Genomic DNA, 15,114 nt, shown 5'->3' on the forward strand with positions numbered 1-15,114 from the left:
GAAGCCAGAGAGAAGTTCATCATAAAGGTGGTGGAACAAAGCTGGATGACTGTGAATGGAGCAAATCAGACACGCCAGGGCCTGTTTGCTAATATCAGAGACTTCGACTGGATTTAAAAAAAATTTTTTTACATAATTTCAGACTTAAAGAAATGTTGCAATAGTACAAAAAATTTCCAGATACCCTTCATCTAGACTTCCATTTAACATTTTACTACATTTGCTTTCCCACCGTATTTCACAGGGAATCAGAGATAGAGAAAGGGTGAGTCAGTGACTAGGTGTGTTTTATTTTCCAAATTCTCCTAAAAATGATCCTCCGGATTAGAATCCCCCTGGCAGGAGCCTTCCTCTCACTGAAAGTGTAGATTCCCTTCCCCTCTTTACCCCACCCACTTCCTTTGCCAAGAAAACAGAACAGGAAGAAGGGGTTGCCCTGGGATGCTGTTAAGACAGAAAGACTGTTAAGAAGGAAGAACATTGCCTGAGCAGGAGTATTTCTTGGGAGAAGAGATTCTCCCCACCACACCAGGCACAAGGCCACCAGGAGACCTCCATCAGCAAGCCTGCCCCAGCATTTGAGGGAGAGAGCAGGTGAGTCTGTCTGTCTGTTTCTTCTGCACAGATGGTTGTTTCTTCTCAGTGTCAAGACCTTCGGGGACACCTGTCCTGCCTGTCAGAGATCCCTGATATAGTCTTTTGAAAACTGAGACTTCTGATAGCTGAAGTCAGTATGGACAAGACTGCAGATTAAGTTCCTAGGGAGCAAGGCTCATTTCAAGGTCAAGGGTTCTCAAAGCATAGGAGAAGAGTTATTTTAATACAAAGTTTAGTAAGTCACAACTGGGGATGGAGCTGAAGCCTAGTGCTGGGGGTACAGGGGGGCAGGCGGTTGAAAGAAAAGAGGTATGCCAAGTTTAAAGGCTTCCAACCAGCACAAGATCCTATCTGTGTTCTCATCACGTGCTGTGTCTCTTCCTTGTAACTGTCAATGGCAAACCTGCCTTCCAGCCCCTCAGGGAAGCGTGAGAAAGAGGACGGGATGTATTCTGGTGAAAAGAAAACACATCCCCAAGTTCTGATGGTGCTGTGCTCTGATCACCATAGGTTCCTTCACCTACATCAACATGAACTGGCACATGATAATCTCTGGGCTCATTGTTGTGGTGCTTAAAATTGTTGGAATGACCTTATTTCTACTATATTGTGAGTATTTGAGCCTTCTCTTACCCTAGTCTCCAAATGGTTCTTTGACTCTTCTCTCAGAATGCAAGGCTGAGAGTAAAGGTTAAGTACCCAAGTCTTCTCACCTGAGGGGTCCCCAACATAGCCCGAGGTCAGCTGACAATGCCTTTCTCACTTCCCTGTGTCCAGAATGGACTAGGTTCCTTGTTCTACTTTACAAATGTAGAACTGACTAGTGTCCAATGGTTGGAGCCTCCCACAGTGTTTTTCCTATGAGAGAATTAGTTGGGTAATCTGAACCAAAGCATTGGCAATGGTTGTTATTGTTGCTAAAATTTGAAAATACTGCTCATTCGATCTGATAATAAGGCTGTGGTAACAGCTATGTTATAAAGTAATGATGTACATAGAAATTAATTCATCCAAATGCTTAGAAAAAAAGGCCTCATGTCAAAGCATTTTACTGCAATTTGCAGCAAGTAGAGTCTTCTCCAACTCTAGAAGCAGTGGAGAAAATAAATGAGGAAGGAAATGTGCTTAGGAGGCGACAGTTGAGTAAGGAGCATCTTGTTTATTACCCAATCTGAAGGTGCAATTCCCATCACTTCAGAGAACAGAAAGAAATATGAATAAGTGAATATATGTACAAAAAATATACATCACCTGAGTCAAAGAACTCACTATTTCACAGTAATAATCTTGGTTGTCTAGAAGGCTCTGTGATGATGTTTGTTTGTAGATTCATCATGCAGCACCTTGGAGGTTAAACCAACAGCTGCTTTTCTTTACAGTCCCTCAGATTTTTGGCAAAAGTAGCAGCTTCATTCCCACGAGGAGCTACGGAACAGGTAATAAATACCTGACAGTCATCACCCCTCCACCCTCCAAACCTTAAATACTGAATTCTTAGAAACCTTTCTCAAGGCTTCCTTTTCCAAGAAATTTTTTGCTCAAAAAGTCCATGAAGATCTTACTAATTCCTTCCTTTTACAGATGTGAAATCAAGACTGGGTGAAATTTCTGAACCTCAGGTTTTCTCCTTGGTATGGGAATGATTTCTATGTAATCACTGTAATGCAATGTGAAAGTACTTTATAAACTCTGAACTGTTGTATATCTACAAGGAATTGTGGTAAAGAAACCCACACAAACCAAGAGTGTATTAAGCACTATTTTTTGTGTGTATGCTAGGTACTATTCTATACCATCCACAGAAGAATAAAAATAGGAGATAGTAGTCAATCATCATGATTGCCAGGAGCTCTGAGGGGTAAAAAGAGGACCCTAATAGACACCACCTTCTCTTGAAGGTAGCCTTTCCTAAGACCTACTCTCACTTCCTCATCGCAAGAGACTCTTTTAGGAGAAAGATAATTTCTTACTCATCTGTGTATCAACTGAGGTATCAAATCAGTGAGCTATATGGAAAAAATACTCATAAAATATTTACTGGGCTCTGTTCAGTTATAATCCCAAAGTAGCTTCTTATGAAAACCAGGTTATAAACATATTATAAGGAATCTTCTGAACTGGGGACTGAAATAAAAAGCAAATGCTAATTTGTATGTTTTATTAATATAATTTTAAGTAACTACCTTGATTAAAGTTGTCTTTAATCAGAGTGGACAAATGACTGGGCCATGAGGAATATCTGACCAGTGTTTGAAGCCACTGCAGCTGCCTGTGCAGAGCGTCAGTGTTCCCAGAAAAAGTGAGGCCTCCTGGAGGCCAATAAATGTCCCTATTTGCAACTTGAGAAATGAATGGACCCTTCAATACCTATAGGAAATCTCTGGACTGTTCACCTGCTTCCTTGTCTGCCAATACCTGCTGGTCCTAAAACCTGTTCCAGTTAGCCACAATCCTTAGAGCTGATAAGTAATGAAGAGAGAAGAGTCCAATAACTGCCTACCAGGAACACGAGTTTTTCACCTAGGATTTGGGACACCAGAAATGCAAAGAACAGCAAAGATGCTATCTGGAGCCTGGAGCAGAAGTGTTCCAAACAATTCTTTGGGAGTAACAATGTCAAATGCTCTATATAAGAAAGGAGTGAGAGGGTTTCACAATGACACTAAATTCCTCCACTGCTCTTTCTTTCTCGTTGTTCTTTTACTCATTTCACACCTAATGCCATGCCAAAAAAAAAAAAAAAAAAAAGGAATAGAAATAGGGGTGCAGGGCATGACAGATAATGGTAGTAGTTAGGTGAAAGCTTCAAAGAAAGAAAATGTGTGGAAAGGTCTAACACAGAGTATCCAGGAGCCTCTTGCCATCATCACTGTTCATAGATAGAATTTAATATCTCACATAAATAGTCACAGGACCCTAAAAGCCCCTGCTGTGATGTTTGTGTGTTATATTCATCCTACAGCTTTCTTCAGATTTTCTTTTTTTTCAGTCCCAACAATTTTCAGGAGCACTACTGGCAGCTTCAGTCCTACAAGGAGCTATGGTACAGGTAAAGTATATAGGTATAACATCCTCTCCGCCCTCCAGGTTCTCATACACTGAATTCTTAGAGACTTTTCCCATTGCCTCCTTTCCTGTGGAATGTTTTTGCTCAAAAGGGCTAAGACCTTCTAATTCATTCCCTTCGTATTGTAAGCAGGAAAACTGATACTAGACGAGGTTAAATTTCTGAGCCTCAGTTATTCCTTCTGGGTTGAGGATAATTTGTGTAGATGTAATTACTATAAAGAAACCTACATCCCACCACCTTGTTACTTAGTTTCAGTGTTTGTACCCAAATCACTAATCTTGTACTCTCTTTTCTTGGATCCTTCAGTCTGCCCCAGAGGTTGGGATTTTCATCAAGGGAGATGTTTCTTCTTGTCCACTGCTGAATTGCCTTTGAATCAAAGCAGGGACTTTTGTATAGCAGAAGGATCAAATTTGGCCATTGTCAACACTCCAGAGAAATTGGTGAGAGCTTCAAGATGGTGCAGTATAGCAGACTTCTCCATGGGTGGAGATGGTGGAGCAATTTGAGAGTTCTGAACCTAGAGGGTGGGAGACTCTTCTCAATAGCAGTGGGTTGTGCTCCTCAAGTTCATCTCACCTAGCGAAATCTATACTCCATGGTCTTCCTTGTGGGCTGGTTTCCTGGGGATGGATCTAGACATTTAAAGTGCAGGGAATGACCAAATGAGCTGATGTGTATAGAAGCCTGAAAATTATGAAATACATCATAGATGTGAGATGTTAATGCACCATGCTGTTCTGTCTAGTAAATGAAGGAAGATGCAAATTAACAAAATTAGTAATATGGAAAACAAAGGAGTAGGTCATAGACCTGGGGTTACAGTTTATTCTAATAACAAAAATAGCTAATGCTCTACAAAGAGTTTTACATTTATTACATCTTTCTATCCTCACAACAAATCTGAGAAGGAAGTATCATTATCCACATTTTACATATTAGGAAACTAGTGCACAGAAAAATAATTTGACCAAAGTCATACAGATATTAAGTGACAGGAGTCACAGAGATGTCACAACCATCGACATTCTCTTAACCAATTTTAATTTATAGTTAGCCCCCCTTCAAATCCACAAGCACTTGCTGAGTGCTAGGTGCTGTACTATATACACTATTACTTGCTTTTTTTCCCCTCCATCCTTCTTCCCCCCCCTCTAAAAGTCCTCTGGTGATTGAGAACATTTTGAAAGAGGGTCTTCTTCCTTGAATCTTGATAATACATGTCCAAAAAAAAAGGACCCAAATGTTACAATCCTCTAGGGCTAACTGCCTATATGGGAAGGAAAATAGCTGTTCCTCCTCTTATAAATTCCCATCCTGATGGAGTCGTCATGTCTCCCAGTATTGAATTCCAGGAGCTCTCTGGGACTTTACCTTCTCCCTTACCTCATAAATTAGTTGCTAACAAGTCCTATCCTCTCTAACCTCACAGCTAATAGTTAGCTATCACCTTGATTGTTTTAGAATTCTAATAATTCATCTCCTTAATCACAGTTTTTCCCTCTTCTTACCTATTCTCCACAGAACTGACATAATATTATCTCTAAGGTGGTAAACTCTGTGCCATTTTCCAAATTAAAATGGGTTAAAGTCCAGTTTTCATAGCATAGCACATAAGGCCTTGCATAGTCCAGCCTCTGCCTTCCCTCAAGCTTTGTCCCTGACAAAGTTCCCTGCTCTGAACAAACCATATTGATTGCTCCTCTTGCTTGTGGTGATCCTTCTTCCAGGAAGTCCAACCCTGATCCACACATTCACCTATCATTTGCCTAACAGCAATTTCCAAAGTTTAGCTCAAGTATCGTTTCATCTATAATCTTTCTAGTAAATCCCAAATCCATGTAGAATTGATCACATCTTCCTTTGTGCCTGTGCCAAACCTAGAACACATTTCATAGCACCCCGCCTGTGATACCTTACCATGCTGGGTGACTGTCTATGATTCTTAAACATATTGGGGTCACTGAAAATTTTTTAAATGTGATAAAAGCAATGCATCTTTTCCCACAAGCATTTCATAAGTATGATATTTTGAATAAAACTTCAGGGCTTCATAGATTTCCTTGGAAACCTCATAGCTTCCAACTAGAGAGTTAAGGTTAAGAACCCTTGTTTCAGACCATGGGTCAGCAAACTTTTCCTTAAAGGGCCAGATAGTATATATTTTAGGCTTTGCAGGTCATTAGGTCTCTGCCACATCTCCTCAATTCTGTCACTTTGGCTTGAAAGCAACCATAGATACTATGTAGCGAAGAGACATGACTGTATTCCGGTAAAACTTTATTTACAAAAAGAGGCAGCAGTCCGCATTTGACTTACTGGCCATAGTTTGCCAACCCCTGTTTTAGACCGTAATTTGTTTGAGGAGAAATGGATTTGTTTCTGTATCCCCAGCCTAGTCTAACATAATGCCTGGTACATAATAGACACTTCAAAAAAGTTAATTAAATAATTAATTCAGAAATTAATTAAAAATGAGTGAACGAAATGAGCTATTCCAGAGAAGGAGAATTGGGGAAAGTAGGAACCAAGGCCATTGGAAATAGAATGAGACTTGGATACCTACTGCTTATGGGAGGAATGTGAAGAGGACAAGAAAGAGCCAAGTGAACTCCCAGATTTCTGGCTTGGAGGATTTGGATTTAATATGAAACTAAGATGTATCAGATTAGCATCAGTTTAGCAAATACCGAGTAAATAAACACTTGATTATTTTGCCTTGGACTATCTGCCTTGGCAACATATTTTTAAATCTCCCCAACATTTTTTGCTTACTAAGTTCTCAGAGAACATAAACACATTTATCATCACTTTATCTACCCTTACTTGGAAAGCGAAATTTCTGACAATGAAAATAATCCAATGCATAGAAGCATGCCAAATAAAATAAAGATGCATTTGAAATTACCCTGATTTGGGTGCCACAGCATGCCTTCTCCTTCATTCTCAAAGTGCAGTGCCTGGGGCGCAGCCATGGCATCACCTGGGCATTTTAAATTCTTGGTCCTTACGCCTGATCTGTTGAACCAGAAGCCCAGCAATCCGTGTTTAAACAAGGTGTCCAGGTAATTCTGATGCTCTCCGAACTTTGAGAACTACTTCTCCAGGGCTGATATCTTGCCAGGGATAGCCAGTCCCAGGGTCCCTTCTTCCTAGAATCAGATATAATCATGGGCCTGATGGCACAAGAGAGGCAGCAGAAAATGACTTGTTGAACTGTTTTGTTTTAATTTCTAGAATTTTCTCCACGACATAATTGGTGCTGAGAAGTACTTTATTGGCTTAACATATCATCCTTCAGAGAAAAAGTGGCGATGGATCAACAACTCTGTGTTCAATGGCAAGTACGTAAACATTGCAGATTTCCCTCGGAATCTTGGTTTGCTCAAGAGACCAGACCTGAGGTTCAGTGGGTTTGTCCTATGATTTGGTTATTTTCTCAGTTTATCTCCTTTCTTGCAACCCATCTATTTCCAGAGACACATTTCTTATAAACTGTTATTATGAAAATCAAATATTAATAAGTAGAGAGAAGAGTATTCATATAATTATTTTGTTCAAATCAGGACCCAAACAAATCCACACATAGCATTTGGTTGATATATCTCATAAGCCTCTTTTAACTCAGGCATCAGGTTTTATTACTAAGTCCCTACAAGTGTACCGATATATGGCTTCTTTTTCTTAAAAAAAGGTTATAAGCAATGAACTTTTAACTCCCAATTGCTGTTTCCTATGAATCATTCCATGAAGATAAGCATTGGTGGAGAACATAACATTCCCAGTGTACATATGAGAATGCTGAGTTAGGAGAGTAAGTCTGTACCCTATCAAGTAATTACACTTCCCAAAGATGGGTAGGGGGAAAATTAGCATTCATTCCATGTCTACTGAATGCCAGGCATGGTGCTAACCACTTATGCATGCTATTTGCTGAAGTAATCAAAATGATTATTTTTTTTAAAAGCATTTTATTAATCTCCATTAACAGATGGTTGAATTGATACCAAAAAGGTTGAATATTATAAAACTGGGAAGTGGTGGAGCCACAATTTTATCCCATTTCCACTTGACTCCAAAAGTCATGGCCTCTCCCTGAAACCACACTCTTTCCAATCAGACTGAAAGGAGCTGAATGACAGACAAAGAGATTGAAGAAGGCCAAGATTACATTCACCAAGTTTTTCCTAAAGCCAGCTGGTGCCCAGGAAAGGAGGAGAAATCTCTTCCCTCCTCCTTTCTGTCCTCCTGCTGTAAACATAGTTCATACAGTACTGAAACATTATTTCTAGGAGCAAAAGAGACAGCTCATAAAATGTTTTTCACCAAACATGAGTGAATTAATCCAAAATTCTATGAATCTATAAAAGCTTGCAGGAAAGCTTACAGGAAAAGGTCAGTTTAGAGCTGAATTTGAGGATGGAAGAAGGGAGAGAAAGTTGGGAAGGAAGGTCTGGTTCAGAGGATGTGTGTGCAGATACAGTTAACCTGCCACCCCTCCCTGCACAATCCCTGTGAGACTGTCACGCTGGAATCAGGAAAGCGCGAGCCTGAAATGATGGGCCTTAACCACATCTTCTTTTCCCATTTTTAGCATTACCAATCAGGATAAGCCTTTCAACTGTGTGACTATAGGCCTAACAAAGACATTTGATGCTGCATTGTGTGACGTCAGCTATCACTGGATCTGCGAGAAGAATGCCAAATGATCACAGCTCTCTGTGATCTCTGACAAGAACAATAAATACAGCGATAGCAAAAGAGAATATTTGCAATTGGGACCAGTCCAGGAAATAAGAATATCAAGTCACTGTATCAGTTATCCACAGATTACTGGCAGAATTCCCTGATTATCCTCAGGACTAATACACCACCCCCTCCACAAATACACTTACATATACACAACTGAGACAAACTCACTTTTCTGAGCCATCGATTCCAAAAGACCCATTTCCTGTGATAGTTCCTTTTTTGGATGGATACAGATCATCAATCAATAATTTCTTCATTCATCTGTCCACTAGTAGAGGTCCCTGCCTGTTTGGGGAGATGAGTTTCTGGATTCTGCTCTGAGAGAAAGGAAGCTAGCTATCTCTCAGGATACAGGGTCAGTTTTATGGAGACAAATCGCCTGGTATAGAGATGAGGTCTGTTTCTATAGAATTTAGCCCTTCTGCCTGATGAACACAGTTTAGCCTGTTATCAGGGTTTATTTTGTTCTCAAAGCCCATAACCATACTTCCAGGGAGAAACTGCAGGCTGAGAAGGTGTGAACATTATTTAGAGAGTCGCATCTGTGATGCTACCTCTGTTCCCAAGATACCCCCATTCACATAGGCTTACTGGGTAAGACTGCAGAGGCCCTTCTCAGTCTGAATTAAGAATAGGCCTGGGGAAGGGTTCCTGGAGCTAAGCTGTGGGCAAAAAAAGCATTGCTTATGGTGATGGAGAGAGGTCTGGGCAGGGCAGGAATCTGTTTGGAGGATCCTTTCAAGATGACCAAGTTGACTAAGCAAAATGGATCTCTGTTGTTCAGCAAAGCTCTGAAGAAACACTCCAAATTAAAAATTTTCTTGGTCCTGGCCTGAATCTCCCTTAGAGCATATATAACTGCTTTGCAACCAGAATTTGAATAAGCAGATTCCACTTATCTGCATGTTTTGGTTGCTTGACTTTATTTGTTGGGCATATTTTAAGAATTTGGGAAAGAGTCCTGGGCCCCAGATATCACAACATAATCCTCTTCAGTTCTTGCTACTAGGTACATCCTACTGATGACCCATTGGTCCCACAGCCTTTTGCTGCTTGGCATGACACTAGCCTGGGACTGGTCCAGCTGACCAAGGAGTAGAAAAAGAAGAGGATGGCTCAAGAAACACTGGGTGGGGCACGGAGTGGGAATATAATGAAAGGGGAACACTGGGATCAAATGGAAGTCTTGTGAGGGAGGAAACAAGGAGTTCGTTTGACCCTACTGGAAGAAAGGCAGGAAAGAGAAAGAAAGTCTTGAGGTACCCTGGCAGTTCTCTGTACTCACAACCCAGCATCAGCTGCATACCCTCCTCGTATATATAAAGAGAAATGAGATGTCTAGTGCATTTTGAATAAAGAGAATTACCATCAGGAAAGACTGTATAAACTAATGAGAGTTATAGTCATCTAAGTAAACTGTTTACCTTTTATGTCAACAACATATTACAATAATGCTATGGATATAATTACATGTATGTCAGACCAAATTGTAAGTTATATTTTTTAATTACAATATTAACCTGTTCTCCCGTATTCTTAGGTTTCATGGATTTTAGTTCATTAACATGACCACTTACAATTTTTAAAAATTACATTAAATATTAAATGCATTAGATATTAGAACTTGCATGAAGGAAATTACCAGAAATAATTAAGTGTTTTGGGGTGGAGTGGGGTGGATATTGGAACTATATTAGTATCCTGTGGAAATATAAGTTTTCTGATGGGGTTAGCAAAGAGCAAGTGCTACATATGAGGAGGAAGGAAAGGAAGAGTCTGTGATAGAGAGAAGAAGAATTCTAACCAATTGGAAGCCCCAGAATTCAAACAACAGAAGGAAACTGCAAAACTCCTGTTTCGCAAAGGTAGAACTCTAGTTTCCACACTTCCTAATTTATGACAGAATAATTGTAAACTTTTACAGTAAAGAAATGCAAATGTTTTAGACACTACTGATTTCCCTAACAGACAGTCCAAAATTCCTCCAGGATGAGGGAGAACTTCTGCTCAACTTCTAAAAGAAGCCCAGTGGGCTGAGATGGGGATGGTAGAATGCAGGGAATATGTTGCCTTCGGTTTAAGTTCATTGCTAAGGGGTTGCTGGATCCTTGGAAGGGTAGATAAATGTGGCCTTTGCTAGGCAGTAGCAATATATTGTTTGTTTTTATTTTTCAAAAAGCAGTGGGATTTTAGTAAACCACTGGGTTTGAATTCTGACTTTGTACAGATTTCTTATCCTTTCCATGTCTTAGATTTTTTTTAACATATAAAATGGAATGGTAATACCGGCTTCACAAAATTAGTGAAATAAGATCATTTTTATATACTTTAATGGCAATAAATGATAGGGGGAGCATTTTGCGGAAGATTTGAAGTTCAGATCTTCATCCAAGATGTGGCTCTGCAACTTGTTGGAAGTTGAACTTAAGCAAGCTACTCGATTTCTCAGAACCTATTTACTTATATCCAACGTGAGGATAAAAATCTGACCAAGTCAGAGAAAGGCACCTCAAAAATTCACATGGATAGCAAAGCTCTACTTTCCACTGCTCTCAGTTGCATACAAATTACCTTTATACTCTATGTGAGCAACTGGTCCCATGATCAGTCATTGACCTCTGTCCTCAGATTTTGACAAATCAGCACAGGATTCATGACTGAAAACATCAAGTATAGGTAGTCTTTGCCCATTTTCCCTGCTGTTGCCAAAGTGCTCCCAAGAAGTCATATCCTCTAGTGACCTTTGTCTTCCCAGGTTAGCCCTGCTTCACCTCTGGATTCTCTCAGGAAGGTTAAGTAATAGTGTGATAATAGCTTTAGTTTCCCTCCACTTTCACCCTTACCCTTGATAGAGACGGGAATTTAGGATTCAGTAGCCAAAGTCCCTGATATGAAGCCTCGTGTTTCCCTCTGTCCATTTTCACTGCAAGGTAGCAGAGTTATCTGTTCTCTGAAGCTACAGTCCATGGCTTCTCTCTCAACATTCTCAGTTGAATTAATCATACCCCTTCATTCATGAGACACTCCCAATAATTGGTACATGCATTGTCCTCTTTTATTTGTTTTGTTATTTATTTAAATATGAAGATGTAGTAAGCACCAATGAATTACTCCAGTGTGAAAACTAGAACCTTTATAATAACATATTTACCTATGTGGTCTTCTCCTATTCCACCCTCTGTCTACTCCTGTGCTCATCACTCACTTGATTTTCTTTTTATCCAATTTCATCTTATTTTATGCATATATTATTTTTAGCTTTAAAGAAAGGCATTATGTTTTACTCCCATACTTTAGAACCTACTTTTTATCACTTCATATTGTAAGATTCATCTGTATTGTCAATGGCTATTAATTTTGAATATCGCATAATATTCCATTATGTGACTATACCATGACTGCTCTTTTTGATGTGTATTTGGATTGTTGATAGATTTTGCTATTGTGAACACTGTTGTAATGAACAATCTTCCGGTGTTCATATGCAGGAATTTCTCTTGAATATATATTGAAGAGAGAAGTTGTTGGGTAATATGATATGTAAATTTTCATCTTTACAAGATAATTTAGAATAATTTTCTGAAGAGATTATACCATCAGAAATATCTAATCAAAATATGTGAGATAATGTTGGTCTACATGTGGTCTTAATCTGCTTTTCCCTAACTACTAACATATTATTTACAGTAGTGTTAGTTGCTATAACAAGCTCCAAATTTTCAATAGCTTAGCCCAATAAAAGTTTATATCTCGTTAATGTACATTCATGCATTGTGCCTATTAGTGGAATGGGCTCTGCTATATAGGGTCATATAGGTACACAGGCTGATGGAACCTTCTCTATCTTCAACATATGGCTTCAAATGCAAATGTAAAAGAGAAAGAGGATTATACATGATGGTTAGTTTGGGACCAGGCTTGGAAGTTGTGTCCATTACTTCTACTCACATTCCTTTGGTAAGAACTCAGTCAAATGGCCACTCCTAATTTCAGGGGAAGGTAGAAATTTTACTTTAGCTTTGTGTACAAAAAGAATTGGAGATGGGCTTCATGGTCACCTAGCAGTCTCTGCCCCAATCAATGTGGTTGAGCATTTCTTTATAAGTTTTTGACCGTATATATTTCTTCTTCTACAAAATGTCCATTTGTGATATTTTCTCACTTTTCTACTGGGTTGTCTGTAATTTTCTTAATGATTTATATAATCTTTTGTTAATTAAAAGTATCTTCTCCCAGTTTGTAACTTGTCTTTTCATCTCCTCTGTACAAAAAAAAATCTGATAAAATGATTTAAACAAAGAATAGGAGAAAAGAAATGAAAACTGGAATACAGTCAGCTCTTTCAAGGAACTCTCAGTAAAATGGAGCAGAAAAATGGTGGGTAGCTGAAAGGGGATGGGCAGTCATGAGAAGGTTTTTATTTTCAGATGAGTGGTATTAAAAGTTTGTGTAGTGATAAGACTAATCCAACAGAGAGAGAACTTATGTGGCAGGAGAAATGAAGGTACAATTGTGGGAGTTACGTCCTTCAGTACATATAGGGCCCCTTCACAGTTGGAAGGATAGCTTTAGATGGAAGCATGGACAAATATTTCATCCACAGTAACAGAAGGAAAGGCAGAGTTTAACAATAGAAATGAAAAGGGTATACTTACTATGGATCCTGAAGAAATAAAAAAAATCATAGTGGATGCTATGAACAAGTGTATGCCAACCAGCTAGACAATTTAGAGGAAGTGGACAATTTCCTGGAAACATATGAACAACCTAGACTGACCCAAGAAGAAATAGAAGACCTCAACAAACCAATCACAAGCAAAGAGATCCAAGCAGTCATCAAAAATCTACCTACAAATAAAAGCCCAGGGCCAGATGGCTTCAAAGGGGAATTTTACCAAACTTTCCAAGAAGAATTGACACCATTCCTGCTCAAACTCTTTCCAAAAACTGAAGAAAAAGGAACACTATCTAACTCATTTTGTGAAGCTGATACCAAAACCAGATAAAGGTATGACAAAAAAGGAAAACTACAGGCCAATCTCCCTAATGAATTTAGATGCAAAAATTTAGATGCAAAAATCCGAAACAAAATACTTGCAAATCTAATCCAAAGACACATTAAAACAATTATACACCACCAGCAAGTGGAGTCCGTTCCTGACATTCAAGGGTGTTTCAACATAAGAAAATCACTTAATGTAATTCAAAACATTAACAAATCAAAAGGGAAAAATCAAATGATCATCTTGATAGGCACTGAAAAGGCATTTGACAAAATTCAACATCCCTTTTTGATAAAAACACTTCAAAAGGTAGGAATTAAGGGAAACTTCCTCAATATGATAAAGGGCATATATGAAAAACCCACAGCCAGCATAATACTCAACAGTGAGAGGGTGGAAGCCTTCCCCCTAAGATTGGGAATGAGACAAGGATGCCCACTGTCACCTCTGTTATTCAACATTGTGCTAGAAATTCTAGCCAGAGCAGTTCACCAAGACAAAGATATAAAAGGTATCCAAATTGGAAAAGAAAAAGTGAAACTGTGATTATTTTCAGATTGTATGATCTTATATTTGGAAAATCCTGAGACTTCAACACCAAAGCTACTTGAGCTAATAAAAAAATTCAGCAGAGTGGCAGATATAAGATTAATCCACGTAAGTCAGTAATGTTCCTATTCAGTAATGACCTAACTGAAGAGGCAATAAAAAAAAATTCCATTCACAATAGCAGCTAAAAAAAATTCAAGTACCTATGAATAAACTTAACCAAGGATGTAAAAGCCCTCTACACAGGAAATTACAAAATTTGATGTATAGAAATAAAAAAGGACCTAAATGAGTGGAAAAATATTCCATGCCCATGGATAGGAACACTAAACATTGTTAAAATGTCAATTCTACCCAAACTGATTTACAGATTCAATGCAATTCCAATCAAAATTTCAACAAACTACTTTGCAGACTTGGAAAAGTTAGTTATCAAATTTATTTGGAAGGGAAAGTGGACTTGAATTGCCAAAAACATCCGAAAAAAGAAGAGCTAAATGGAAGGACTTACACTTCCAGACTTTGAAGCCTACTATGAAGCTACAGTGGTCAAAGCAGCATGGTATTGGCATTAAGGTAGACATATTGATCAATGGAATTGGATTGAGAGCTTGGAAATAGACCCTCAAATATATGGTTGACTGATTTTTGATAAGGCCCCCAAATCCACAGAACTGGGACAGAACAGTCTCTTCAACAAATGGGGCTAGGACAACTGGATAGCCATAGCCAAAAGAATGAAAGAGGAATCCTACCTCACACCCTATACAAAAATTAATTCAAAGTGGATCAAAGATCTCAATATAAGAGACAACACAATAAAACTCTTAGAAGATAATATAGGGAAACATCTTCAGGACCTAGTAATAGGAGGTAGCTTCTTAGACCTTAAACCCACAGCACAAGCAACAAAAGAAAAAATAGATAAATGGGAAATCCTCAAAATCAAAAACTTCTGTGCTCAAAAAACTTTATCAGAAATGTGAAGAGGCAGCCAACTCAATGGGAGAAAATATTTGGAAACCATGTATCTGATAAGAGACTGGTATCCTGCACATATAAAGAAATCCTACAACTCAACAATAGTACAAACAGCCCAATTATAAAATGGGTAAAAGATATGAAAAGGTATTTCTCTGAAGA

At 38.7% G+C, this 15,114-nt stretch overlaps 1 protein-coding gene across 2 annotated transcripts; it reads left to right on the forward strand.

Annotated features, from left to right (window-relative positions):
* Window positions 1-459: 459 nt before the first annotated feature.
* On the forward strand, window positions 460-12,657 carry CLEC5A (C-type lectin domain containing 5A). 2 transcript variants are annotated; one of them, XM_037835993.1, is made up of 7 exons: window positions 460-594; window positions 1,108-1,206; window positions 1,977-2,033; window positions 3,587-3,646; window positions 3,974-4,110; window positions 6,905-7,011; window positions 8,262-12,657. In XM_037835993.1, exons 2-7 carry the CDS (start codon window positions 1,128-1,130, stop codon window positions 8,374-8,376), a joined length of 555 nt encoding a protein of 184 aa, XP_037691921.1. In that variant the 5' UTR covers window positions 460-594; window positions 1,108-1,127; the 3' UTR covers window positions 8,377-12,657. The 2 variants fall into 2 exon arrangements, with proteins under 2 accessions (XP_037691921.1, XP_037691922.1); XM_037835994.1 differs by lacking the exon at window positions 3,587-3,646.
* The last annotated feature ends 2,457 nt before the right edge of the window (window positions 12,658-15,114 follow it).

This window comes from Choloepus didactylus, chromosome 5 (genome assembly GCF_015220235.1).
Source record: "Choloepus didactylus isolate mChoDid1 chromosome 5, mChoDid1.pri, whole genome shotgun sequence".
NCBI classification, from domain to species: domain Eukaryota; kingdom Metazoa; phylum Chordata; class Mammalia; order Pilosa; family Megalonychidae; genus Choloepus; species Choloepus didactylus.

Bases quoted from the DNA above. Each gene is read 5' to 3' on its own strand.
- CLEC5A (XM_037835993.1), top strand. From the start codon at position 1,128: ATGAACTGGCACATGATAATCTCTGGGCTCATTGTTGTGGTGCTTAAA. The intron at 1,207-1,976 runs GTGAGTATTTGA...TTTTCTTTACAG, and splicing joins GACCTTATTTCTACTATATT to TCCCTCAGATTTTTGGCAAA. The intron at 3,647-3,973 runs GTAAAGTATATA...TGGATCCTTCAG, and splicing joins TACAAGGAGCTATGGTACAG to TCTGCCCCAGAGGTTGGGAT.